Raw genomic sequence first — 27,461 nt, 5'->3', positions numbered from 1 at the left:
CCCTCTATATTAATAGCATACAGGACAAGTTTATAAAAATGCTTTAGACAGAGTAACAAAAGTAACAACATGTGGCTTTAAAAAAATCTGCTACAAGAAATTCTTCTAAACTCTTCATTCTTCACAGTATACATGTATGAGTGTGTCAACAAAAACGTCTTCCTTGCAAGACAAGAAACTCAGAAATACAAAACAGTGGAGGTAGCATATGTGTCTTTTCAGCAAAACTGGCATGCAACATCAACCAGTTGGATTGCCATATGTGTCTCAAAGTGCTGCAGAAGAATCTGTTAGTGTGTCATGAATCAGTTGCTCACACATCCAACGTGCCCATCATGGAAATGACTGAAGTAGTAAAACACAAGTTCTTTACTTTATTTATTCTGTGTTTTTGGTCTGTGAAAATGTCACACTGTAGTGTAATTCAAGATTTTTCCAGAATCATTTGATGGTTTTGAATCTAGGAACAGTTATAATTGATCTTCTAGACTAGATTTCAGACTTTGAATTGGTGAATCATGTTGCATCTGTGTTTGTATAGCCCCAGTGCATGTTTGCTTGTAAAATTCATGCTTAAACATCCAAAACAGAAGTGCCTGATGATAATCTTACCTCTGCCAAACTCTCCCTTTAGATCCTCTCCTGCTATTACTGATTATTTGGACATCATTCTGTCTGAAAGTAGACAGCTGGCTGCAGGGATACTGAAAACAATGGCAAGCACTGCACATGTTTTAGACGTGTCATCCAACACATAGAGCTAAGAAGTGAAGGATTACTTTCAAACAGTCAGAAACTCTGTGGTATTGGTCTCTTAGTCAGCAAATCTGACTGTTACTGTTGAGGCTTTGCAGTCAGGACATCATTACAGTCTGGTAGGTTCTACATGTAACTGTCAATCACACCATGTCATTTGGTTAGTTAGTCAGTCACTTGGTTCCTTTCATCAGTCATGTGTTTTATCCCTCTGCACCCTGTGGGAACCGCCAGTGAGGCTGAAGCTTAACCTCAATCCATTGAGGCTGCTAAAACCATGAACCATGATAACGCACTCCGTCTCTCTGTTTGCAGCAGCTTACTACAAAGTGAGTTGAATAGTGGTTGAGCCAACTAGTTGAATGCAGCCTTTGGATAATGAGACTTATGGTGAAGCACAAAAGCACATATAGAGTGAAATGTGTGAAAAATGACACAGATGCACCACTTTGAACCATTATGTGCAGGCACATATTAAAACATAGATTCAGTTGCAGTAGCCATGGCATGGGAAGCGTTGAGTATATATGTATACTCATGCATTCCTTCATATGCACAGTACATGTATGCAATATCTGTTTGCACATTTACATGCATGCACATATTTTTACGCATATTCACGTAGCAAGCATGCTGTGAGTGTGTGTTCCTCCTGCTAGCTTGCAAGCCTACCAGATCTAAGCTCAAGCGGAGCAGATAAAAGGCGGACGCAGTTGTTTCCATATCAGAGGCAGCTCTGCCTTGTGGACTAATCTCTTTCATATACACTGTCGAGTGCAGAAACGTGCACACACATAAAAGGCATGCTTGCCAACAGCATGCATGCGCAAACAAAAGTGTGCATAATATACAACCCAGTGCTCACTCAGTGACACAGATATTGGGATATTGGAGCTCTTCATATCTTTTCTTCATGCTTTTTTTTTTCTCTCTCTCACATATTCACATACACACACCTTTCAGGATGTCACTTTAGAAATGAAATCCTCAGCGTGGTTCTATAGCACCACTGAAACATCCTGCAGATTATCCTTTCCTGGCTCTCAGTCAGGCAGTGATATGGACAGGAACACACTCTCTCACACATATACACACTTTTGCAACACAAGCAGTAATACATACAAATTCTCTCTTTCTCCCTCTCAACGCAGACACACACACAAACTGACTGAATCATTTCAGCACTGGCAGATTTATCCCTGACTATTTATAGCTTGACTCTATGTTTTATGACACATCTAACTGTCTAACTGTACCGCTGGATATTTGAGCTCAATGAGATTCTTCTCAGTGTGGGTTTGTCGTCTTTAATGCATTCACTCTGTTTGGTAGAAGATGAGCTTTTGAAACATTTGGCATTTTTATTCTCCTGTTTGAATGTGAACTGCACAAGTTGGTTTTGTAGTTATTAGGTGAAGCTGCTGTGCTCAGTTTTTTTTCCCAAAATAATACCACATAACATTAACTAGTCTTGCTCAGCCGAAAGAGGTCACCATTGTCCATTGTCTGCCTGGCTGAGTAGGAGTTTTTGTATTTGTGCATGGTTATATTTGTCTGTATGTCAGACAGGGAGAGAGTCAAAACCATAATACACATCTGTTAGGGTAGTGCAATATTAATTAAAATATATATAACTAATCAAACAAGTAGTATGCTTTTACCTAGTGCATCTTATAATTACGTGTAAGTTTTCAGATGAAACAAATTGTAGTTTTGTTTTGTTACCGTTTATATTGAAAGTAAAAATTTAAGGCAAGGATAAACCAGCTGTAAGTCAAATACAGAAAGTACAAAGTACAGAAATTGGGGGAAGAGATAGAAAACATAAATAAACACAAATGCTTAGAGGAGGTCCTTTGGTGTTAGGACCAATTCAGTTCAAGTTATTCACTAAAAACTGATTTAATTGATGTTTGCAAACTATAGGTACAGACAACGCTTATTAATATTTTACCAATAAGAAACACAAGAAGACACAGCTCTATTGGTTTAATGCTTACTGATTCAGTTAGCACTGGATTTACTCAGAAGTCACTGAAAGGTCTGAGGATAAAGTGGCTTCAGAAGATGAATGAATGAATGAATGAATGAAAGGCCTCAAAGGAATTCTAGTATCAAATAGTAAAAAATGACAGAAAATTATTATTAGAGTATTAAAATTAAAGAGCTATGAAGTTATGCCAAAGACACCAATGTATTGGATTGTAGAGATAAGCACTGAATTTATTAACACTGATAGTCCTGGATTTTCTGCTGGTCTGTCATAGTGACGAAAATTAATGCCAGGGGCCTTTGATCAAAGCATCAGAAAGTGTTGAGATGGGATGAGAACCACTAAGAAGCAACCTTTAGGGTCAAAGAAAGTGACAATGTGATAAAAGCTAGAAGCACTGTAGTTGTTCTCTCCACTGGACACAGCTCGAAATGAAAAGAAAAGAATTTAATGGTAAAATTGCAGCATATCTTCGACACAGGTGAGTTTGGTTATGAGGCTTATGAAAGCATAAAGTTATTATAATGTTATTATTACCTCCGCCAAGGAGGTTATGTTTTTGCCAGGGTTTGTTTGTTTGTTTGTCTGTTTGTTTGTTTGTTTGTTTGTCTGTCCGTTAGTGTGCAACATAACTCAAAAAGTTATGGACAGATTTGGATGAAATTTTCAGGGTTTGTTGGAAATGGGATAAGGAAGAAATGATTAAATTTTGGTGGTGATCGGGGGTGGGGGGGCCACTGATCAGCCTTGGCGGAGGTCTGCGCTCTCCGAGTGCTTCTAGTACTGTGGTTGATTTCTTTCTAAAAATAAAGGGTTCCTGTGGGGTCTTAAAAAGTCTTAAAAGTGTTTAATTTACAAATCTGCATTTAATACCTTAAAAAACTATATAAAAGGTATTAAATTTGAAATGGTAGGTCTTAAGTTATGTTGCCATCAGCTTATTTGCTGTGTTGTGTTTAAATGTGTCTGCTAAATGTCCAAGCTGCAAAGAAAGTAACATTGGTCGACTCAGTTCCACCTGTTCCAACCCAACAATTTATTTTAAAATTAGGAACCAAGTATCGCTGAATTTGCAGCACCCTGATGAGAAATAACTTGGAACAGTGGGGAAAAAAAGGCATTGGAGTAACTAAATACATTTTCCTAAATTCTGGGAGCCACAAATTTTTGCGAGTATGGATGTGAAATAGGCTGTAAAATAGGCATTGAATTCTGTTCTGAGTAGTCTTAAAAAGATTTTAAATTTAACTTGTAGAAACCTGTAGGAACCTTGAAAAACAGAGCGAAACTAACAAAGCTGTAATGCAAACTATCAGCTGATGCAACACATGAAGATTACTAGAAGCACTCGGAGAGCGCAGACCTCCGCCAAGGCTGATCAGTGCCCCCCCCTGTGGGCCCCCCCACACCAAGGAGGTTATGTTTTTGCCAGGGTTTGTTTGTCTGTCTGTTTGTTTGTTTGTCTCTCCGTTAGTGTGCAACATAACTCAAAAAGTTATGGACAGATTTTGATGAAATTTTCTGGTCTGCGCCCCCCCCCCCCCCCCTCCCCCCGTGGGCCCCCCCACCCCCGATCACCACCAAAATTTAATCATTTCTTCCTTATCCCATTTCCAACAAACCCTGAAAATTTCATCCAAATCTGTCCATAACTTTTTGAGTTATGTTGCACACTAACGGACAGACAAACAAACAAACAAACAAACAGACAAACAAACAAACCCTGGCAAAAACATAACCTCCTTGGCGGAGGTAATAAGACACAGGGTTACTTTGAGTGATCATCTGAGTTTTGTTTAAAGAAGACGAGGCCTACTGGATGATACCATTATAAAGATGTGTGTAAACAGTGAGCTTTATACTGTATTCAGTTAGTGATGCGGTCTATGGATACATAGTGTTTATTCATTGGTGGTTTTGGTCATCATAAGTGTATTCTGGAACATGACCTCCCCCTGTTGTTGACTTTGGAATATCAATACCAAACATAACCCCTTTGAATAGGGATTTATAATATTTAACTCACTCTAATGATGATAAAAATATTTGATAAAGAAGACAATTTATCCAAAACTCAGTCTAAAGTTAGGTTCATAATTGTCTCAATAAGCAGCATCAGAAGGTTTCATAACAATATATCATTTATTACAGATGGACTTTTAAAAGAGGTTTTTTATTTTTGTTGGATTTTCTGAGTAGATTTGTTTTTTTTTCTCCTCTCCACGGAAATCTTTAGTAAAAGGCGAAAGATTTATACGATCTAAAGAGAAACAAGAGTGTACTGGATTTGATATTTTAATGCAGTTGACATGTATTGTTTTCTAGGTCAGATGGAGCACAACACAGAGTCAACTTCAACTAAGTTTTGAGTCTAACTTTAGCCTAATGACAGTATGTCAGAGACTCAGAAGCACAGAAAGAGTCCTATTAATAGTCTGCACATGTTAGCTGGAACCTCTTATCTTGTATATCCTCATATGGCTAATGAATAAACTCAAATGGTTTTTCCATGTTTCGGCTGCCATGTGAATGTCACATCTGTGCTGTAACTGGTAATAAATCCTGCTGTATGTGAAAAACCTATCATGTGTAAATGACAACAGTTATCCGTGATTCATGGTTGGTTGGAAGCTCCTCACAAACCGATCTGAGTATTCAGTGGCTTCAACGTCTTGGTCCAAAAATTACTATCCTGGTCCCAGTGCTGACAAAGTTTCTGTTACTGTTGTTAAGGAGACTTACTCTTAGTAGTTGTCTGTACCTAATCTGCAGATGTGAATTAATCCAGGTTCCAGAGAATAATTTACTGTGGGTTGGGTTTATTCACATTTTCCATCTCATCCAGATTTTGTACTTATGACCCTACATCTGCGTATCAGTCCCCTTCTCCTTGTTTAGTTCTTCTTTCCATTAAATAAAAAAGAGGAAGGAGTGATTTTCGCTCTAGTTAGCATCCAGTGATGTGTCAGTGTGTCCATTTGTCACTTTATTTTACCCTTATCTTTGCTAACGCTTGGCTTGATCTTCTCATTTTCTCACTTAGTCTGCCTAGTGAGTCTTGTTCTTAAGCAGAGGTGTCAAGTAACTTAGTACAAATACTTCATTACCTTACTTAAGTAGAAATTTTGGTTATGTACATTTTCAGCCAACTTTTTACTTCTACCCCTTACATTTTCATGCAATTATCTGTACTTTATACTCCTTACATTTTAAAAATAGCCTTGTTACTCCTATTTCATTTTGGCTTTTTTTCATTCCAGCTTGCATCATTCAAATAAAAAAAAACAAAAAAAACAACTATCCAGATAAATCACACCATCCAGATAGAATGAATTTGATTGTGGTTGGATTAGAGGTATAAACACATACCATTCCAACACCCTATTGGTTTGTATTGGTTCGCCCCTGACATTCTGCACCATTCCAATACTTATATTCAACTAGTCATCATATCTTCTGTTCCATGAAACACATGTTAATGCTCAGTAGTACACATATATGGTTCTTTAATACATTTGCATTGGACTAAAATGTGTTTATTTTCAATGGGCATATATGCAGCTGAAACAGGTAGACTAGTGCATCCCAAACGTTTCAACATTAACATTTTAATATAACGTTATAGTCATTATGGCCTTTAGAAACATGTTTTTGGGGAGGTGGCGTATTGCACTATAGGCCCCTGTGGCACTGCCTAAGCTTTTGTCCTAATGACATTTTTTCTCCTTACATTTACTTTTATACTTTAAAGGTCCTTTACAGAGAATTCGTTTAAAGTGGATTGCAGCATCGGTGGTGTTTTTAAGGGACAAAGACTCCGTTTCCCATGAGCACTAGCACCTACTGTCATAAGAGCATAATTCCGGCCGAGGTGTCCATTTGTTTTGAAGCTAATGACTGAACAGTATATTCTCTTTACAACTTTGCATTTCTTTTTTCAAGACAGCAACTTGCAGGGTGCAAAGTGATGTTTGAAACGAGACAACAAGCAAACTTCATAAAGTTTGTTTGTAGTAGTTTAGTAACTGATGTGAAAATGAAAGTGAAATCTGATTTTGGATGTCTTACTTCTGCTTCTTTGTCTCTCTTTTACTCTGGAGCTCCCAAGTGTTACTCACAGATCGCTGCTCTGAGACCAATAATACACATTTGCACTAGCATTTCCACTAAGTATTCAAGCATTTTCAGAGATTACTTTAGTCATTCAACATCTTCATCATTCTGCATTAGCACTTCAGTGCTAGCTGCTTCAGCCTTCTGCAGTCCCAGTATTCTACTTTTAGAATTGTCTTGTTCCTGAAGGGCAGTTTAGTATCCAGGCCCCGGCATGAACATTAAACTCCATACAGAACCATTTCAGTTTCACCTTACAAAGCCCTGAGTTTGTGACTGAAATAATGCTTCAAATAAAACATATTACCGATGTCAAGGAGCTAACCCTGCGTGTTTGACTTAGCTACCAACAGCCACTATAGTAAAATACAATGTTCCAATGCATATGTATAAAGAACAGAAGCATTCTATACCTGTGTAGAAGGCAGAGGGCCAATTCCAGGTCTGTTTTCATTCCGTTTAACTCTCTTAGTTCTCTCCATTGGTTCAAAGCAATGCAGAGGTTTACTGTTTATCTTTTTAAACCCTAGTATCTATACTTCTACCTGAAGAATGAATGGGAATACTTTTGACACCTCTCTTCTTAAAGGAGTGATATTTTGCTTTTTTAAATGGAATTATGTATTTTAAAACATTTCCCTGTGGTCTACATAAACTGTAGATGCTATGCTTGGGTCTGAATTCTTCATTAATTCAACTCCACAGGTCCATCTTCAACCCTATTTCTGAGTAATGACACCAGAAAGGTCGTTTTGAGCGCTGGCCCTTTAGATGCAAATGAGCCACTTCACGCCCCGCTCTCTCCGGGTTGTTGACCGTGCTTTCTGTTCCATTCAGCCACTTGTGTTCGTTAATACAACCAACAACTGAATATTTTAGGTAATCAGCTTGAAGTCTGGACATATTTTCAGTATGGACTACAACCACTGCTGCTGACAAGCAATTATGTCGTACTCAAAGAAATGTTTGGGGCCTTCCTAATCCGATTGATGAATGACATGGAATAACGAATAACCACTAAAATTTGGCGTAAGATTTGGCGTAACAACTGCTCCCTTGTCATTTGGAATAGTGTAAATGGAATGACAACTATAATGGGAATGACAGATGACTTTGAACAACGAAAAACAACATGTTGGTTTACTGACTGGCTGGCTTCTAGTAAATATAGTGAACAGAATATGGAAGTAAGAGCATTTACCCCCTGAAGTTAGCTGTCGGTGTAGCCCTGGTCTAAGAATGGATAATACATTATCATTCTACTGAATGACAGTGTCATTCTATGGGATATTGGTGACATTTCTTTTAGAGAGGGAGATAGAGATTATAACAAGTCTTTCCACTGAATATAAGTGTCATTCCATCTCTCAAGGGAGCAGCTGTTACGCCAAATCTTACGCCAACTTTTAGTGGTCATTCATTATTCCATGTTATTCATCATTCAGATTAGGAAGGCCCAATGTTTGTCGGAAGTCTTGACCTTATATGTGCAAATGTCGTGACATAACTAGTTATAGACGTAACAAATTAAGCAGGAATTGAAATGGGTTGTAGAAATCCACTTGATTTTTGCCAAAATTAATATAAAGATAACTTTGTAGCACCTGGAGGGTTCAAATTCAAACTTTTTTGAAATATTAGGGTCCACAAATACACAAATAAATGTACCAAAGACTAATAAAAGTGGGTTTAGCAAAATATGCCCCCTTTAAGTCACACTGAACCAGTACAGTAGAGGACAAGGACAGAAATAACCACATGGGATGAAACTCTGGAAAGCAGCTCCAAATGTTAAACATCCCGCTGATATTGACCTGATCTGCTGGCTTTGAGCCTTTCGCTTTAATGCAGAGGAAGTTGTGTTGGCTGGGACACACAGAGCCATTGTAAAGCCACCGCTAGGATCAGTCTAATTCATCAGGAAAAGACTCTCCGGTCGGCCGGCTGGCTGCTCCGCCCCCTACATCCTCTTCTGTGAGGAGCGTTCAGAGCAGACAGCCAAGAAACTTCAAGGAAAGAAGAAAAAAAAAAAACAACTCCCAACACATTCTCCTCCTGTTGACACCGCAACACTGTTAGCTCATCATCTACGCACGGGCTTTAATTATACAGGACCGGGCTTCCGCTTAGGTAAATGAGGACGTTTTCATTGAGTTGGAAGTTAAATAACAAACCGGGCCGATGCGGATTTTACCGACCTGTGGATGATGAGGCGGGCGGACCGTAGCGCGCCTTCAACCGCCGACTTCCAAAAACCCCCGAGACGATGTGGAAAGAGGAATATGATGTTCACTTCGACTTTCTGTTGCACCTCCTGTAAGTTTAACATTTGTTTAAAGCAGATGAGGTTTAGAAGTTACTCCGTCCGAATGGGTGGGAGCATGAACATGAGGCTGCGTGGCAAAATGGAAATAGTGAGGTAGCGCTAATGTAACTTTACTCTGATTTAAAAAAAAAAATTAATAAATCACTGCACTACCCCTAAAATACTCTTGATATCGCGATAAAACGACTGTAATTCTACTTAACATTCAGTATTTTAAGGAGACTTACTTAATCATACAAGTATAATGACGCCTTCTTGCTCTTAATTCTTACTTTCATGGTAGTTTTTCCACATGGAACTGTGTGTGACCAGCAGTTCAGCTATTATTTTAATCAATTTATGCCATGTCTTCTGACAAAAGCACAGGCAACTTAGAAATTCAAAATATGCTATTGATGTGTCTGTTTTCTCTGTTCACCTAAAGCTACATGATGTAAATTAGTTTTCATGGACAGCAGTGTTTGTGTTTGATTTAATGCTTTCCTAAATCCAATGTGTGCTTGCAGACATAATCTCTGCAAGCCCATACAACTGACCTGGCTGACACCCACAAACACACAGTTATTTTCTGAGTAAAACTGTGTCTCTTGTACGTGTTTATGAATGAATATGAACGTAAATGAAACTGAAATACCAGAATGTCATAATCCTGTAATTGTTGATTATCCTCATGGATGATGCAGCAAAGACCCTCCCACTCCAGATCCCACTCACACACACATACACACCTTGCATGCAGACACACCTTATAGGTGTGGGCACAACAGCTCCGCACCCTAAGAGAGATTAGCATTTGAGTCACTAGCATGTACCATCATGCTTTCTGTCTGTCTTTCACACACACAGACTGAATGCCAGTCACAGTGGCTGGAAAATTTGTGGCTTGAGGATACACAATTGTGCCTTTAGATAGACAAATAGGTTTACTGTTTGTCCCTTGGCCCTAAGCGAAGCCACGTGTGTTGGCACAAAGGGCCCTAGTTAAATATCTGACACTTCATATTTTCTCTCAGTCTTATTACGTGTGTGTGTTGGGCCTGTTATTGTCAGGCAACGCTGCATCAGGGGAGCCGGGCATCATTTTAGCCCCATGACTGATATGAGTTTTGAATGATTTATTAGGTCTCTCTGAGTCGGCTGAATTAATATGGTCAGACAAGCGAAAGCAATTTCACTGCAAACACACAGCTAGCTATTTTGATAGTTTACCACAGGGCCATTTTATTATTTTGGTGTGTGTCTGTGTGTGTTTATCTGCTATTGTGTGTGCAGCCATTTATGTATATATCTAATATGTGTTTATTCCGGTCCGTCAATTTTTACCTTTTTTTTTCATCTCCGGGGGGGGGGGGGGTTGCACTTGGATATGTAGTCTCTCCAACAGGTTCTTGGTCTGCTCAGGGGTCTCCTCTTAGTCCAGAACACCCCCGTAGAGGAAGTAGTATCTTAATCAAATCCCCAGACTAGCTCAATTTGTTCCCCTAGCAGAGTAGGGGACCAGTGGTTTTACTCCTTCCGGATATACAAGTTCCGCACCCTGTCCCTAAGGATGAGTCCAGGCACTCTGCAAACACAAATTCTTCCAGTCAACTGAATCTGTGATCTTAATTGCCATTCTTGTTAGTCCTCTTTGTGCCTTTATACCGCTCTTGTGAGTCTGAGAGCAGTGTTAGGGGTAATGGCTCCTTGTTGGGTTTCCCAAGGCAAATTGGGTGCAGGTCCAGGTCAGAGTTCAGATGAAGCGTAACTCGTCGTGCCTAATGAATCGACCACAACAAAACAGTGTAATCTGCCTAGAGCAGGGAAGTCAGGGGCCGAGTGTAGAGCTCAGCTTTAGAGGTGAAATAGACAGTCATCCCGGCACCACGTGGAGACACACACTGTCCCCTGTCTATTGAAATTATTATATGTGATTTTATATATTTGAATACAGTTTTTGTCCCCTTTTATCAAGTGGATTTTCTGTTACCCGTTTATGTGTCTCAGTAAAACCATCAGCCTTAGGGTAGTCTACAGTCTCTCCTCTACTTACTGCTTTTTCTTCTTTTAGCACAGGACACTTGGCTTCCGCTGTAGCCATGGTAACCAGCAAATCCCTTGTGACAACAGTGCATAATGTATTGAATTTGTGAGGGTAATGCAATTGGCCTGATCAGATTATGCAAAAACCATCTGAATCATTTGTCGAGAATGCTGACGGTGCCATGGACATGCAAACAGACAGGAAAAGAGGAAATGCCATTTCCACTGATGGAGGTGAACACCACTTGTCTGGTCTAATGAGCCTGAAATAGTTTGCTATTTGCATTGATTCTGTAGTATAAATGAAGAGTGCAATAATTGCTTGGAGGTTTTGTTTTTTTCTGGATGGCATATGACTAAAGGTTTCACTATTGTTTGGATTTTACATGAAAAGTCTTTTGGAAAGCTGAAGAATGGTTAAAGTTGTAAATGTGATGTGCAGGAGACAGAAATTCAAGAAAATTAAAGAAGCAAACCATCTGCAGTCTTACTTAATGTCTAATAAAAAGGCTAATTAACTTCACACTGATTAACTGCAGTGTGTAGCTCTTTCCAGAGTATATGGAGCAACAAAGTACTGTGGAAACAACTCAATACATTAATCAAACTATTTAATACTCTTCATTGATTCTCTCCATTCTCCCAGTGACACTTTAACAGTTTAAGGGGAGTGAGCTGGACAGACCATTAAATACTTTCTTTCAGTAATCCTATATGCAAAGTCTTTAAAACTATAATATTTTCAAACAAATATGATTCATGCATGTGAGTAAGCTTTAGAAAGGTTTTGTTTTTTGTTTTTTTTTTACTCATAATTTTTTACAATTTATTTCCGTAACAAAAAAAAAAGAATGTTTCCAGATAAAGTAGATGACAACTAGTGGAAAGTTAGTGAAGCAGAAAACGGCTCAGTGGGATGTTGGTTATATAATCACATTTCATAAGATTCTATGCTGGAATATTTTAGCAGTATTTCAGTTTGAGACAACGCTGAGTCTTGTCAGACACTTCCAGCGTCAAAACTAGAGACGATCACTTCACACACTGTGCTAATGAAAGCGTCTATCATTCACACAGACTATGCATGGAATAAGACTTGGAAATGATGGCTATGTGTTCTGTCACACAGCCTCAACTGTTTTGCAACTGATTTTATTTTTTTTCTGTAACTAATCCTGTAGGGGTTATAGAGTACTTTGAGTGTTCAACAGAAACACCCATTCACAGCTGCGATGGACAGCCCAGTGATGGACTGTGAAGACAACGTTGCTCAAGGGCAAGTTGATGGAGGATATTGAGGCCAGAGAGCATTTCTTCTTCATTACTTCCTCATTTCTCTGGAATCTTAACAATAAAAAGTAACCTCTCCTTCTTCTAGGCTAAATTAACTTCAAATTCAGGAGTGGAAGTACAGAACCAAGGCATTAATTTTTATATAAAATCGCTTTTAATTCAAATTATGTTAGAGGTTAATAGTCTGAGATTAGTGGGGCTTTTTGGAGGAGATTGAGGCAGGTGAAGTCAGCTTTATAATCAGCTATCAGATCCACAGCAATAAACTAGGACATTAAAGTGACAGTGAAAGTGGGTCAGTGCCGTACCAAGTCGTTTAAACCCCATTTGACTGTTGTTTGTGTGTATGGGAACATATGGTTATGTAATTGAGTTTTATGCTCAGCAGTTCAGTTTCTCCTTGTCTCGTTTTAAGTGAGTGGGCGTGTTACAATGGACATGTGTTTCATTCATTAACCTGGGCACCTGTTTGTGTGTTTTTGTGTGTCCATGTGTGTGTGCGTATGTTTCCCTCCTCAGTGATGCCAACCTCACAGACGCGCTGTCTGACTCAGAGGAGTGTGATTTGGGCAGTCTGGAGCGTTTGGAGCGTGGCAGCACCGACACTTTGGCCAATGGCTGCCGAGCCGACTCTGAAGCTGCCAAGAGGTTGGCCAAACGCCTTTATCACCTAGAGGGCTTCAAACGCTGCGATGTGGCCAGACACCTGGGCAAGAAGTGAGAGCACACACTGGTCACTGATGGAGTGATAAATCAACACAAATAGAAATCAAAACAAAAAAGAATTTATGTTCACATATGTAGTTATTTATGTGTTGTGTTTGAGCATTACCACAATGACTAAAAATGGAATCAAAGCTATCATGTACACCACGGACAATTTAAAAGGTAATCAGCATGTGCATTTCTCCTCAAAACATTGACGTACCGATGCTCTTTCTGTCTCTGCAGTAATGACTTCAGCCAGCTGGTGGCATCAGAGTACCTGAGCTTCTTTGATTTCACCGGCCTGTCTCTGGATCGAGCCCTGAGGTAATGTCCAGTCAGCACTTGGTAAAGTGATGAGTAGGTGAAGGTAGGCCTTCGCACACATACATGGGGGTGTGTAATTCTCCACTTTCCCTTTTCAAACAGCATTAGCGCTGTACTAATCAAGCTGTCGTGTTGAATACAGTTAGCTGGTGTAGCTGACAGCTGTGAGCCACATTGCTACCTTGTACCTGACATGTTACTGTCTCAGACTGTGCCTTGACAGTGTACCTCAGACTGGGACGGATCAGCTACTGGTTATAAAGTGTAACATACTAAAGGTGCTGCGTTTCTTTGCAGTTTAGATTCAATCAATTGCATCAGATGGATTTCTAGGATTATAATCCAGTCCCAGCTGTTTTGATTGTTTCTTGTTTTAGCCATTTTACAATTAGGTTTTATAGGTTGAAACTTTATAATTGAAAGGATTTCATACTGTTCTTTGTCACGTTTGAGAATAAACTGAAATCCTGTCATTTTCCATTTTTGCTTGAATAAAAAAAAAAAAAAAAAGACAATTTTAATCTATAACCTGAGCTATGAGAAATGGACCTTTTTCACAGGAGACACTGTGATTTGTTGAGGCAGAATTGCACAGAATTAATTGATCTTATTATCAATGGCTGCATCCCAGGCCATGAAAGTGTACTTATTCATGGGAATGAAATTGGTATAATCACTAACACTTGTTTTTTTTCTGCTTTTACAATGCAAAATGGCTATTGTGGAACAAGGTCTACTGAAACAAAAAAGCAAAATTACATCTACATTACAAAACTTACATCTAGCATTTTCTTGCTTTTTTTTAATACTTTATATATAAAACAATTTATCATCAAATAAATGAAGTAATACTAAAAACGTCTGAGTTACATTTTCTCTTTTGATGTTTAAAAGTACAGAGATCATAAAAGGCAATACATGACAATGCAGTGACACTAACAGTCAAATGTTTTAAAATGACAAATCTAACAGCAGCTATCAAATCAAACCTCTACTGTCTATACTGTGTGACCTCCTGTTGACCTCGTGGTGTCATTTATGTCTTACAGGAACTTCCTAAAGGCCTTCCCCCTGATGGGAGAGACCCAGGAGAGAGAACGGGTCCTTGTACATTTCTCAAGACGCTTCTGCCACTGCAACCCACAGACACTCACCTCTGAAGGTCAGAGTCCCGAGGGTGATGACGATGAAGAAAAACACTATTGTTTAGAAAAAAAAAAGCAGTAAAATCTGTAAAAACAAGTCACTCTATAGTAACTGATTTGTTTGACCTTGCTGTGAGCAGATTTCAATATTGATGCAGGTTAATTAAATGCTTGTTACTGCAGAATTGCATAAATAACACAATATAACCTTCATAAATGGAAACGCTGATTCAGGTCTGACGACAGCACTAAGCAGTGGCATGTAGGCTATTTGTGAAGGCATGTTCACTGCAGCTCTACAGATGTGTGTGTGTGATTTTCTAGTACTATAAAGGAATGTGTGGCATTGCCTGCATGTGAATGTGTGTGTGCAGAGGAGTGGTGTGACATTAAGCTGACCTCAGCCTTGTGTTATTGTCCCACTGCAGACGGAGCCCACACATTAACCTGCGCCCTCATGCTGCTCAACACGGACCTACATGGACATGTATGTAATAAAGTTTTCAATCCCACTGGCTCAGCAGGATTCACAGGCCTAGAATTTCCCCATGTTTGTCAGAAAACCAATTGTAAACACAAGCAATGGCATGTCTTCATTCACATCTTCTTTTCTTTCTTCATCTGTCTGTGTCTCTGCCTGCCCTTCTCTTTCTCTCTCTCCATATCTCTCTCTGCCTCCTTATCCTCCCCGTCCTACTTTCTGACCTGTTTCTGTCTCTCCTCTGCTCGAATAGTCTCATCTGTTCGGTTTTAAACTGGAGCACTGTGGTCTGGGCAACATAACACAAGCACAAAAGTATCATAGGTTTCTGTGCTTTGCTTTTTCCTGCTCAGCTCAACTTAACTGCCTGCTAATGACACTTTTAGGGAATTTCCCTCCTCTAACTAATATCCTTTTTCTCTTTTCAATTCCCTTTCCTTCCTTCCAAATCCTTCCCCTGCTAACCATGTCTGGTTCCCTGGTCTCTCTCTGCCCCTGCAGGTGGTAAGTATCTTTGCAGTACTAATGCTGGCCCTGTTCCTTACTGACATCTGTTCCTCTTCTTTTCAGCAGACACTTTAATAGATTTACACAAAGTTGCATATTTTAATAGTTTGTATTTGTACATGAACTCATATGTCATTCAATTTAAATGCACTGACGTTAGCAATGGAATTTGCTCTTTTACAGTGATGTGTTACAAATCACAATATTACAGTAAAAAAAAGAAAAAAGAAGCCAAAAACAGCAGATTGAATGTAAGATATGTTTCCTCAACTATAGACTTCACTGTCCTGCAGCATTTGTACCATAGAGTGAGTCATTGATCCAGTTGGATTATGAGCGTGAAGTACACAGTGTTACGTATTTTGGAGCATAAACTGGATGATATGAGTAAATGGAGCATAAAACATTTTTGTGACAATCCCCACTGCTTTTCCTAGAAAAGAGGATCCAGTTGTTTGTTATGTGATGTCCTCATGGGAAAATATGAATGAAAATCCTTAAAACAAAAGGGTGAACCAAATCAGTTTTAGTTCATCATCTTTATGTTACAGGCTTGTTTCAGACAAAAGGTCATATTAATAGCTTCCCAAATCTTAATTTCCTAATGGTTCTTAATAAGTGAAGGTTAAAATAGCTGTATCAGAAGATGAACTCATCTCAGATCTCCATGAGTAAATCTCCAGCAATATGATACTGCCACCCAGTGGTTGATTACAAAACTGCATTTTTTTTTTTTTTTAAACTTGTGTTTGACCCTTTGTCATTTTCAACATTGGCAAATTCGCTTTATAACACACAAAAAATCTGTAAATATTTTAGCAAGGTAAAATGTGACGTTGAACCTTAATTGATTCTCTGTTTCTTTCTTTCTGTCTCTGTCTGTGCTTTGTTCGCTCTTCTTCAGAACATTGGAAAGAAGATGTCCTGCCAGCAGTTTATCAGTAATCTGGATGGCCTCAACCATGGCAAGGACTTCCCCAAAGACTTATTAAAGGTACAGATCTCCTCCTGAGCAAGTGCCTGTGGTAAAACAAACGTTACTTTAGTCTGACCTTGAGTCATTTGTAGTTGATGGTTATCTTAACTGTAGAATTGAGTTTTTAGTGCAGTTTTAAGCCTCAAAGTAGGGTCATGAAAGAGAACATTTACAACTTCTGTCTGTCCTTGCCTTGTCCATGCAGGTCTTGTATAACTCAATAAAGAATGAAAAGCTGGAGTGGGCAGTGTGAGTATGCATTTCGTCTGTCTAAATGTAGGATAAGTTTACTGGGGGTTTATCTCGATGTGTATTCATGATTGTGTATTTGTGTGTGCGCAGTGAGGAGGAGGAGCTGAGGAAGAGTCTATCCGAGCTGGTGGAGGAGCAGTGTGAGGGCGGGAGTAAACGTGTTGCCAGGGTAACGGATGGCAGTAACCCTTTCATTGCCATCCCCATCCTCCTCAATGCTGTCACCTACAAACATGGAGTACTGACCCGCAAAAGCCACGCCGATATGGACGGCAAACGCAGTGAGTGAACGTGTATATGTGCACACAAACACACGTGACTGAAATAAATTTTAAAAATCTTAATAAAGTTATTATAAATATCAAATATGGATTTCCCTCACTGTGTCTTATTCTCGCTGTCTTAGCTCCAAGGGGTCGGAGAGGTTGGAAGAAGTTCTATGCGGTTCTGAAGGGGATGATCTTGTATCTCCAGAAGGTACCGCATCTCGTCCTCTGCTTTGTTGCCATAGAAACACACATCCACCACCGCAGTGACAGTGGTGGTGGATGCTGCTAGCAGCTCTGTGTGTGTGTGTGTGTGTGTGTGTGTGTGTGTGTGCGCATCAGAGAGAGTGAGACAGAGAGCATTCAGAGAGGAAATGAGGCATTGGCTGCTGTGGTGCGTGTTTGTCTCCCCCTGCTGGTAGGAAGGCTGCACTGACTACATTATGTGGTCTTCAAATTGATCATCTGCTGCTTTTTCCTGTCCCACATATCCATATGGTAATGCAGCCACCTCCATCAAATTTAACACCACCGCCAGCGCTTGACAAAACTTTGATGTGTCCTTTAAATTCATTTTCACACCACTATTGCATCTCTGGATTTCTGTCATTTTGTAACTGCTATTGCAGCATTATGCTGAAGAGGTGGAGCTGTTTCATAATCAGAACTGAGCACCAAGAAAGGTGATACTGAACGAGCAAGAGAAGAGCAGCAAAATAGTTGTGTTTTCTAAATAAAACTATTTCTTACTACAACATAATATTTACAAAGGGGCCATAATGTAAGGTAACCTACACTGATCTTTTTTTTTTCCTTTTACCTTTTGTGCTGTTTGTCTAAATTGTGGTTCAGAAGATAACAAAATAATCTGTAAATCTGATTATTGTGAGTGTAAAATTTGGCAGTATTCTTCAATCTAATATACCAATATATTTATGTGCAAACCTGATTTACTAATATATTTAGATGGCATGGAAAATGTTAATTAAAAAAAAGAAGTCTGTGATAATAAAGTTTATTTTAACTACATTGTATTTTATACTTGTCTGGTTAAATTCATTTAATTTGTAAATATACTGCCTAAAACTGACAGAAAACAAGATACACAGGATCAGGATAGTAGCACATCTGATATGTTAGTATGGATGTTTGTTATAAGAACTGCAAATTTCTGTCATGATAGAAAATGGTTAATTGCCACTTAAAGAAATTACAACAATAGTTCCTAAAACAACTTTATTTATGTTTTCCTGTTTGTTTTTTCATTCTCACTTAGGATGAGTACAAACCTGATGCTGACATTTCTGAGGTGGACCTGAAGAATGCAGTGCGGATCCACCACGCTTTAGCCACACGTGCCACTGACTATAGCAAAAGAGCCAATGTACTGAAGCTGAAAACATCCGACTGGAGGGTGTTTCTGCTGCAGGCCCCGTGAGTCACCAAATATATGTTTCATCTTATACATACACAGGGTTCCCACATGTCCTGTAAAACCTGGAAAATGATTGACCAATTTTCCAGTCATGGAAAACGTATAGAAAATGATAAAAAAGCTCAAGTGTCCTGGAAAGAGTTGAAATTATCCTGGAAAATTATTTAGCCTCCCTCTGTCTTGTGACCTTGTGTGCCTAAACTCAGATGAAACAAAGGAAATTGTTTTTCAGTGGTTTATTGAAAATATACAAACTTTTTAGAGGAACTGCAGGAGAGAAAGTAAGAGAGAAGAGAAAGTTGAGTTGGAAATTGCCCAATTAAACATTGTAACTCCAGTTTGTCATACTGTGAAGTGCTACGATGTAATCTGTGGGTGTGTTTGGATTATTGTATGATATAATTATTTTTCATAGATAAATTATAGCCATAGTCTATATGTCTGAGTAATAAACATAGAAACAATCTGGGAAAATGCAAGTTACAGCTGTAGATAAGAACACTTCCAAAGAATGAGGGGGACAGGGGAATGGATTAGTGTATTATGATGTGATAACTTGTCTTTGTAGCGGCTGGAAAACTCCTGGAAAATAATTTCAGGGAAAGTGTGGGAACCCTGGTATAGACACACACACACACACACACACAAAACAGAAATTAATCATTTATAGCAAATTCACTTGAATCCTCATCTTGCAGGGTGAAAATTTAGGTCTATTTTAAACAACAGCATGTTTCTCAAAAGTTCTAAAAGTCAGAAGGCCAAAGGGGCCAAGGATGGGCTGGGTGGGGTGTGGATGTGGATGTGTAGTTCAGGGACATCTACAGGACAAACAAACGCCAGATGCCTATGCAGAACAATATCAGGCTCCACAAGGCTTAGTTTTTTTTTTTGTTTTTTTTTGACTACTTTATCACCTAAAAAAGCTTGCCTAAAAAAATCTATATCACTTCAAGTGTAAACTATATTTAGAATATTTTAGCCACATTTTCCTGCCAACATACAGTCTCTTCCCGTGGGTAAATGAGGCCCTGAAGTGCACTTCAAACCTGCAAGAGTTCCCAACAAAAAGAGCAGTTCTGCTGCCTGTGTTGTGTGACTTTGGGTTTTTGACTTGTTTTTCCAAACTCACACTGACAAACAAATCAACCAATTGAGATGGCAGGCAGTTTTATCCCTGTGGGGGTAACCTCGTAAAACTGTGAGGTTACTCCTACAGGGGTTGATACAAATGGGCTTGGCAGGCACGTGGAAACACATGTGGTTTGGCGGATGCCCTCTGAAATGCAGGTGAGCTTAACACCTCTGTTTAGAGAGCATTAACCAATGATAATGTAGAGTAATGCCAAACTTCAGCATCAAAGTGGGAGCTTGAGACTTATTTTAAAACAGGAAGTTGCGTATTATGCCTTCTTCTTTTTTTTTTTTTTTTTTTAATAATTTCCTGGTTTTTGTAAATATTTACACCTGCATTGTTGAGAAATGTGTTTAGCATCTCTTAAATGGCATACGTAACATCCTTAAACACTATATAAGTGCAGGTGTTGTGCCAGGTGAAAAGACGTTTGCACAAGAGTAAGAGAGATATGTCCCAAAAATGTCCGTTAAGAAGAACTTGTACTGTTGAATAAGCTAAGAGCATCAGCAGTGGCATTACAGGAAAATCAAAAACCCAGCAAATGCACAACAAGGCTGAAAATGTTGTATCAGCAGAAAGATGTGCAGTATTTGAAACTAAAAGAAAAATAGTTCAACATAAAAGTTATAAGAAAAACAACCGTGCTACATGTTGAGGAGGAGAACAGGAGGAGGCAGCACTGTCGCAAGCACACCTAAGAATTCAAGAAAAAAACATGACAGAATAAACCAGCACAATAAGAGGAAAATTTGCGATGAAGAAAATTTGCAGTGAGCAACAAACAAACCTGGCGCATGATACTAGATAATCTGAAGGTAGTGAAAAAGCTTAAGGTGCATCACTTTCAGAATCACTTGACAGGTGTACACAATATTATCAAAGGGTTGTTGTATTTTTAATTTGGTTCAATCGACCACAGGTATTTCTTTAGCTCAAAACTTTAATATTTCTTTTTTTTATTATGCTCTAAATTCTCTAAGACATACTGTGTAACTGAGCATATTTATGATGTCTTATAACTTGAAAAACATGTCTCTTTACCTTGAAAAAACCAATTTGTGGACTTACATCTGCGATAGCACTCTATAATTCTTGAAAATGTTCAACAGCAACAAACAAAACACCTACAGAGATACAAGAAAACACAGGTGAATCCTTGAGATCAGTAGATGCTAACGAAAGAAGAATCATTAATCATATGAGCCAAAAGAAGAGGACAGTAGTTCTTCTACCGCTTCCTTCCCGAGGCCTATCGTGTTTCACTGTCTGTAGTCTTGTGACATCCACACAGGTTCTGCTTAAAGAAGGGCCGCTATATTCAGTATATTCAGCTGCAAAGAGCAAAATGTCAATCAAGTCTTCTCAGTCTCCGCACTCACCTGATCTCTCTCGGCAGGAGTGAGGAGGAGATGATGTCCTGGATCTTTCGGATAAATCTGGTGGCAGCACTCTTCTCTGCGCCAGCCTTCCCTGCTGCCATCGGCTCCATGAAGAAATTCTGTCGACCCATCCTGCCGTCTTCATCCACCAGACTCAAACAGGTACACAAACACACATGATAGGCACACATATTAAAATGGGTCTTTCTCATTTTGTATGTTCATAGTATACCTAGCAAGGATAAAAAAAAATGTAACTGGTATTTTGTAATCCACTGCTGTATACTTCAGCTGCACCCACATCACTTCCACATTAAAAACCTTCACATGGGGTTGGGCGATTTTTCATATTCTATTTGTGTCTGCTGGAATCTGATTGGCTGTTTTATGGGTCTTCCGGTTTTTTTGTCTGGGCTGTGATTGGAGCAGGAGGAGCAGCTGCTGAGCCACGAGAGTAAACTGAAGCAGATGAGCCTGGAGCTAGAGGAGCATCGGAAAAACCCACCCTCTTCTGACCCCAAAAGCCGCGATTGGGAGGAGTACCGCCTCAAAGAGCACTACCTCACATATGAGGTAAAGTATAGCTTTTTGATTCGTTTCGTGCCTCTACAAAAACAGCTCATGAATAATGTGTTTGCTATTTTCCCTTGATATGAACGTCATTGTTAAATATTAGGTATGTTTATTTGTGAGCACCATTATTGCAAAAAGGTCTTGTACCGACACAAAAGTGAGCAGAGCTTTGAAATTTTAGGTGAAAAATATATATTCCTCTCCCCTTTCTCTGTCTCTGAGCAGAAGACTCGGTATGAGACGTATATCAGCCTCCTGCAGGCCAAAATTCGTGCGGAGACGGATGACCTTGAGAAGATCGAGGCCAGCGTGATGGGTGGTCTGCTCATGGAAGGTGGCCTGGCCGGCCGTGAGTGCCATCTCCGCAAGACGCAGTCATCTCCGTCCATCAGCCAGGCTCACGGCGGGTTAAATGGGAGGGCCACTGGATGCACTGTCCCAGGACAGAGGAGCTGAGACAGAGGAGGTCCGACAGACTGTAGTCCAAATGATAGTAACCCCCTCCTCAAGCTGTATTAGCTTATATCCTACACCTTAATAGTAGGCTTTTTCTGTTTCAGGCTCCTCCATTTCCTTTTTTCTGCTCCTGAACTAATGCACAATAGTGTTTATTGTACGTACAGTGATGGGCAGACAGCTTATCAGTCCTGGCGATGCATTTTTTGTTCTCAAGCAATAGATGAAGGTGAAGATCCTGCCCTTGATACAACTGACTCTACCAGACCTCAGTTCGTTGTTGTTGCACATTAAAAATGATCACATCTGTGATCACTATTTATAGCAGCATCATCAGTATTATTTGTGCTGAAACTCAGAGCAACGCAGTTACATTTAGTTGAAATGTGTTTTAGTTATGAGCAGAAGTTTATAATTTATTAGTCTGAGGTCACAATGGGAAGAAAGAGAGTCCTGACATGAGTGAGAGTGAACGGCTCTGAAGTGTCCTGATCAGAGACATCAGCTGTCATCAGTTCACGCTCGCCTGGTCTGACTGGCCTTTGTCCTGTCTGTCCTGTCCTTGTTCTACCGTCCAGGTGGGGAGATGAAGATGGAGATGGTACTGCTGTAGCATTTTGACCTTTTTTCGCACAACCAGCCACTCACATTTGTGTATGGACCTACAGTGTTGGTGGAGTGTGGTGTGACGATAGGTGTCCTGAAGTTAAATCCAAAAAACTGACAAATACAAACTCAGAGGACTTCTACGAAGGATCAAGTCCCTGCCATGTATAGCATATTTATTTATTTAATTCTCCAAACCTTTATTAATTCACCCCAGGACGGGTTTACGAGAGCGAGCTGGCTCTTCTTCAGTATCACTCATAACGTATATTTACATGTGTATAGGAGCTGCCAAGTGGAACCATAGTTTTTATTGTTCAGTGCTAAGCTGCTCCACCGGAGGAACTGCAGGTTGAGTGCCTTACTCAAGGGCACCTCGACACTAGTTGTTGGGGGGTTTTAAGAGATGTGCTTCATCAGTGTCCAAACCGCTGAAAGGACTTGAATCAGTGAGATCACAAGTCTTTTATTCTGTGATTTTTATGCCCAAAATACGGATGTGTATTCAATTATTCTGTTTGTTTTCAACAGCTTAAAGCTGAACTGAAGAGGATAACAGTATGTGACTGACTGAAAGCACTGTGCCATGTTCTGTTTTATTCCACCATTTACTGCTTTTCATGTGCCATGACTGAATGCACTGAACTGATAAAGCTGATAGTAGAACAATATACAGCTGGGTATAAGGTTTGTGAAGACTGAAATGCAATGAAGGGCAGAACAGGAAAGTGTGGGTGGTAGGCACATGAGTGGGTCAGCTAATATGTGTGTGCATCGGCATGCTTTTTTAAAACTGGTTCCAGATGAGATGTAGCTGTAGGCAACAGGAAGAAGTAAATATAGCAGGGTTATGTTTTGTATTTAGAATTCAAAAGTATTACAGGTAGCATGTTTGATGAGAAACAATCCAACAGCCTTCTGCTGAATAAGACTGCCTTTACAATCAGGCCTGGATCTCTCCAAAGCATCTTCAGCTCATTCAAAATGAAATTACCTTTAAATCTAACCACTTTTTGGTCTCATTTAAGCTTTTAATGTGAAATTGATCTTACCATGACATATTTGGTCATATGTCTGGTCTGGTAGATTTCTACCAGAGCCACCATTCCCAGCAAATGAGGATGTTTTTGAGAGCAGGCCCTGGCCTTTCTTAAACAGAGACTTGCTGGTTTGGAGTGTACAGCAGCAGGCCTGCTCCAGTTTAGCATGTGAAAGTCAAGAAACGTATCAGCATCCTGGAACAGAAAGAGGAACAGTAGAACTCCACCAGCAGATAGCTATCAAAACACCCTTGATGTAGGTGAGGAGAAGCAGGAGTTTTCCCATCTCCTGTTTCCTTAGAATGAGCATTAGGGTTGGTTTTCTAGGTAAAGGCCATTTATACCAACCAAGAACGGGCACAACTGACATTCAGCACACATTTTCAATTTGGGGAACACAGCGTCTGAAGCCTGTTTTTCACAGAAAGAGGATTGTTTAATTGTGGAACATGGGGTGAAAGGGCTGGTGGTACTGTTTGTGAGCACCTTAATTGATTCCAACCCACCCAAACACACACACACACACACACTTCTCTTTCTACATAATTTGCTGACGACACAACTGTAGATCAGTGAGCTAGTGCCCCCTCACTCAGCCACAGTGCGGCACATGTTGACATAAGCAGAGCTGTGGGTATCTACACTATGAACAATCATATCTTTGGCTCTGGACACAGTGCTTCTGCTGCTTCGTATATCATATTAATAGTGACTGATGGGATCTGAGATCCTCTTGGGACTTGGCTGGAAACCTGAAATCACAGCTGGAACCGGATCCTTGTACAGACCAAAACGCTGAAACGGAGTTAAGTTTTCAGTGAGGAAGTACCATTTTATAAAGCTGTATTGTGAGGATAAATAACTGCTTTCTTACAGGGAGACATCCCCTATAGTCACTTTGGCTGTTGTGCTAACCATTGTTTCCCGATGTTCTAGGGTAGGCCTGTGCTGTAATATAGGATTGTGAGAAAATATTTGTTGATGTTATGTTTTATTTAAAAAACGACAACTTCGGCACTTTTGATGTCAGCATTGGATCTGTCTTTTTGTTTGATTTGTTTGTATATCTGAACTGTTTTTGACAGGATGCTCATACTATGTAAAGGACATATTTACTGAATATTTAGTCTGTGCTTCATAAAGTAAGCTTTTATACAGACAGATGTGATTGTCACTTTTCTTTTTTTAAATTTCATCTATATGCCACAGATCTTTGATCAAATCAGATATTTAGTCATAGTACGGTTAATATTTTGTGTGTAACAACAGGCAGTTCTCCAATAATGTAAACATGTTGACAGTTAAATGACTGAATGGCAAGAAAAAAAACAATAGGTTGATAATTATCAGTGTGACAGTGACAGCTAGAGGGGGAAGGATTCACAAAGGCCTGCTATAATAACTGACGTTGTGGCATTTAGTACATATGATTACATATCACCTACGCTTTAATATGTAAAGTGAGTATAAAAGTGACACATATTGCCTCAGTTGTTATTTTTTCCAGTAAATGTATGAAGACTAAACTACAAATGTCTTCTGCATCAGCAGTTAAAACATTGACCACAGACATGGTTTATTTATGATCTGTTTATGATAGAAAACTGAACATTCCTGGAGTTAGTGGTGGTCTGCACAACTCATCTTAACAGCACCATAGTCCAACAAGTTTTTAACAAGACAAAAATATGGTTGTATAATGTTAATAATTTAACAGAAAACTAAAACCAAATTTAGAACAGAGGGTGAATGCTTGGGATAGAAACAAAGTGTGAGGTTACACGACATACCTAAAGGTCATCTGAGGCCAGGTACTGAACCAGGAAACATTTTAGCTGAGTAACACATCAACATGGCCAGGACACTTTTCTAACACTGGAAAAACTGGTACTTTTAATGTTTAAAATCCATCCATCTGAATAAAATGAGCTGGTGTTAGATGGGTACAAATGCAATCCCATTAGCTATAGCTAATGCTAATAATCAAGGCAGTTGGTCAGTTGTCGTAAGTCAGAGCTGCTACATATTAAGTGTTATTAATTACCTAGTGAAACCTACAGGACAGTTTTAACTGACAGTGGGAGCTTTTACTGAAGAGGAGTTTGCAGTAACTGGAAGGTTTTCTGAGAGTAAATGAATCAAGATGGACTGAACTATGCTAATGACTCAAACATTAAGGTAAGAATCACACAGATTCAATCTAAACTGTATGTTTTTTTTATTTCTGATATTTTTGAGGATACTACTCAACCAGAAAAAAAGAGGAAAAACTGTGAAATGTAATCTTATGTAAAATAACTCAAATTCAAGTTCATAGCTAAATGTATGCTAGCAGATTTGCATGCTATATGTAACTTTCTAGCTAACACCTGTGCCCTCATTTTCTACCCGTCACGATATCTCCAACAACAGAGTCTTTGCCAGTGGACCACTGTAGTATCCTATGATTGTTTTTAATAATATTATTTGCAATATATCGGTATTCATTTGCTTTGAGTTACCAAAATGAACTTGGTTTGTGTGTTAGCTAGTTAGCTTAAAAAGTACAGTAGTCTTAGGCTGTTTTGGTCTCAGGCTTCCTTCAGCTCCTCAGCTTTTGATAGTCTTTTTTTTTCCTGAAATGTGTTCCTGATTTTAATGCTGTTTATATTTTTCATTTAAACTCCAGTTATGCATATATGTATATTGATATAAAGACTGTTTGGTCATTACAACCTTGCTGACACATCAAACCTATCTGATGCACAGTACTGTATAAATACACATCAGTCAGATCGATATAAAAAATATTATGATAGGACTGACAGACAATCTTCTTACATGACAGAACAGAGGCTAACACAATCTTTGTACAGCCTCCTCAAAAATTAATTTTAGTGCAACTGTTTTCAAGCTTATGAAGAAAGACAAAAGTTTGAGACAGTATACAAAATCGTCCTTTATGTGAGATTACCCGTACAACTTTCATAGCACACTTTTCAAAAACCTCCTGTCCATATTATTGTGGTTTTCCAGCGTATTAAACAAAGCTGAAATCTGAGCAGTGTCTAGTTAATTAAATGGACGTGAACTGTAGTAATGGTTAAAATATTACTTTAGGCATGAATCATCATATATCCAAGGCCACAACTCCCACTGCTCTCCACATCACTGTCATAAAATCTGCTGGTTATGAGGTTTGAGTCACAGTAGCTTAGATTTTAATGTGTCGTCAGTCTTATTGCTTCGACTGCACTGACCTGTTGCCATTTGTGGACTGTAAAATCCTCATCTGGTCGATGGTTAATACCATTGACTCAACAGTGCTTCCATATTCCTGCTTTGACACTTTGCCATTAATTTTCCACATAGAGGACAAAAACAGGTGTCTTAACATTGGATTAATCATAATATTAGTGAATATTCAACTGCTTCTGTTTTGGTGGTTTTACTGACAGTATAAAAACTGGTCATTTATAGTTTCAGATGAAAGAAATAAAGTCCGAATTGTATATAAAAATAGCCTATTTACATACCATCCTCATTTACAATCATTCATATACCTGTACTATGTGGATAGATGAATTACCATTATGGTATCATGCAAACGTATGTATCAGTCTTATTCTTACTGAGCCCAGCCCTGCTTACATGGATGATTGAAGTATATAGACAGTTGTGCAGAGACAGGGA

General features: G+C 39.2%; 1 protein-coding gene and 1 pseudogene across 1 annotated transcript in view; one reads left to right on the top strand and one right to left on the bottom strand.

Moving 5' to 3' along the window:
* The window catches only part of psd2 (pleckstrin and Sec7 domain containing 2), a 44,611-nt gene extending 19,661 nt beyond the window's left edge, over positions 1–24,950 (top strand). Inside the window, exons 4-15 of the mRNA XM_030145178.1 lie at positions 13,023–13,220; positions 13,455–13,535; positions 14,585–14,697; positions 15,109–15,169; positions 16,572–16,662; positions 16,850–16,893; positions 16,987–17,177; positions 17,303–17,373; positions 18,439–18,596; positions 21,132–21,276; positions 21,544–21,687; positions 21,913–24,950. Coding sequence (XP_030001038.1) covers positions 13,023–13,220; positions 13,455–13,535; positions 14,585–14,697; positions 15,109–15,169; positions 16,572–16,662; positions 16,850–16,893; positions 16,987–17,177; positions 17,303–17,373; positions 18,439–18,596; positions 21,132–21,276; positions 21,544–21,687; positions 21,913–22,143 — 1,528 coding nt within the window. The 3' untranslated portion in view covers positions 22,144–24,950. The remainder of the gene's footprint in view (positions 1–13,022; positions 13,221–13,454; positions 13,536–14,584; positions 14,698–15,108; positions 15,170–16,571; positions 16,663–16,849; positions 16,894–16,986; positions 17,178–17,302; positions 17,374–18,438; positions 18,597–21,131; positions 21,277–21,543; positions 21,688–21,912) is intronic.
* Positions 4,935–5,027, bottom strand: LOC115427748 (uncharacterized; annotated as a pseudogene).
* Positions 24,951–27,461: the final 2,511 nt, after the last annotated feature.

The sequence above is a fragment of the Sphaeramia orbicularis genome, chromosome 10, assembly GCF_902148855.1.
Source record: "Sphaeramia orbicularis chromosome 10, fSphaOr1.1, whole genome shotgun sequence".
Classification (NCBI taxonomy): Eukaryota; Metazoa; Chordata; class Actinopteri; order Kurtiformes; family Apogonidae; genus Sphaeramia; species Sphaeramia orbicularis.
This window is presented reverse-complemented; position numbering and strand designations above follow the sequence as displayed.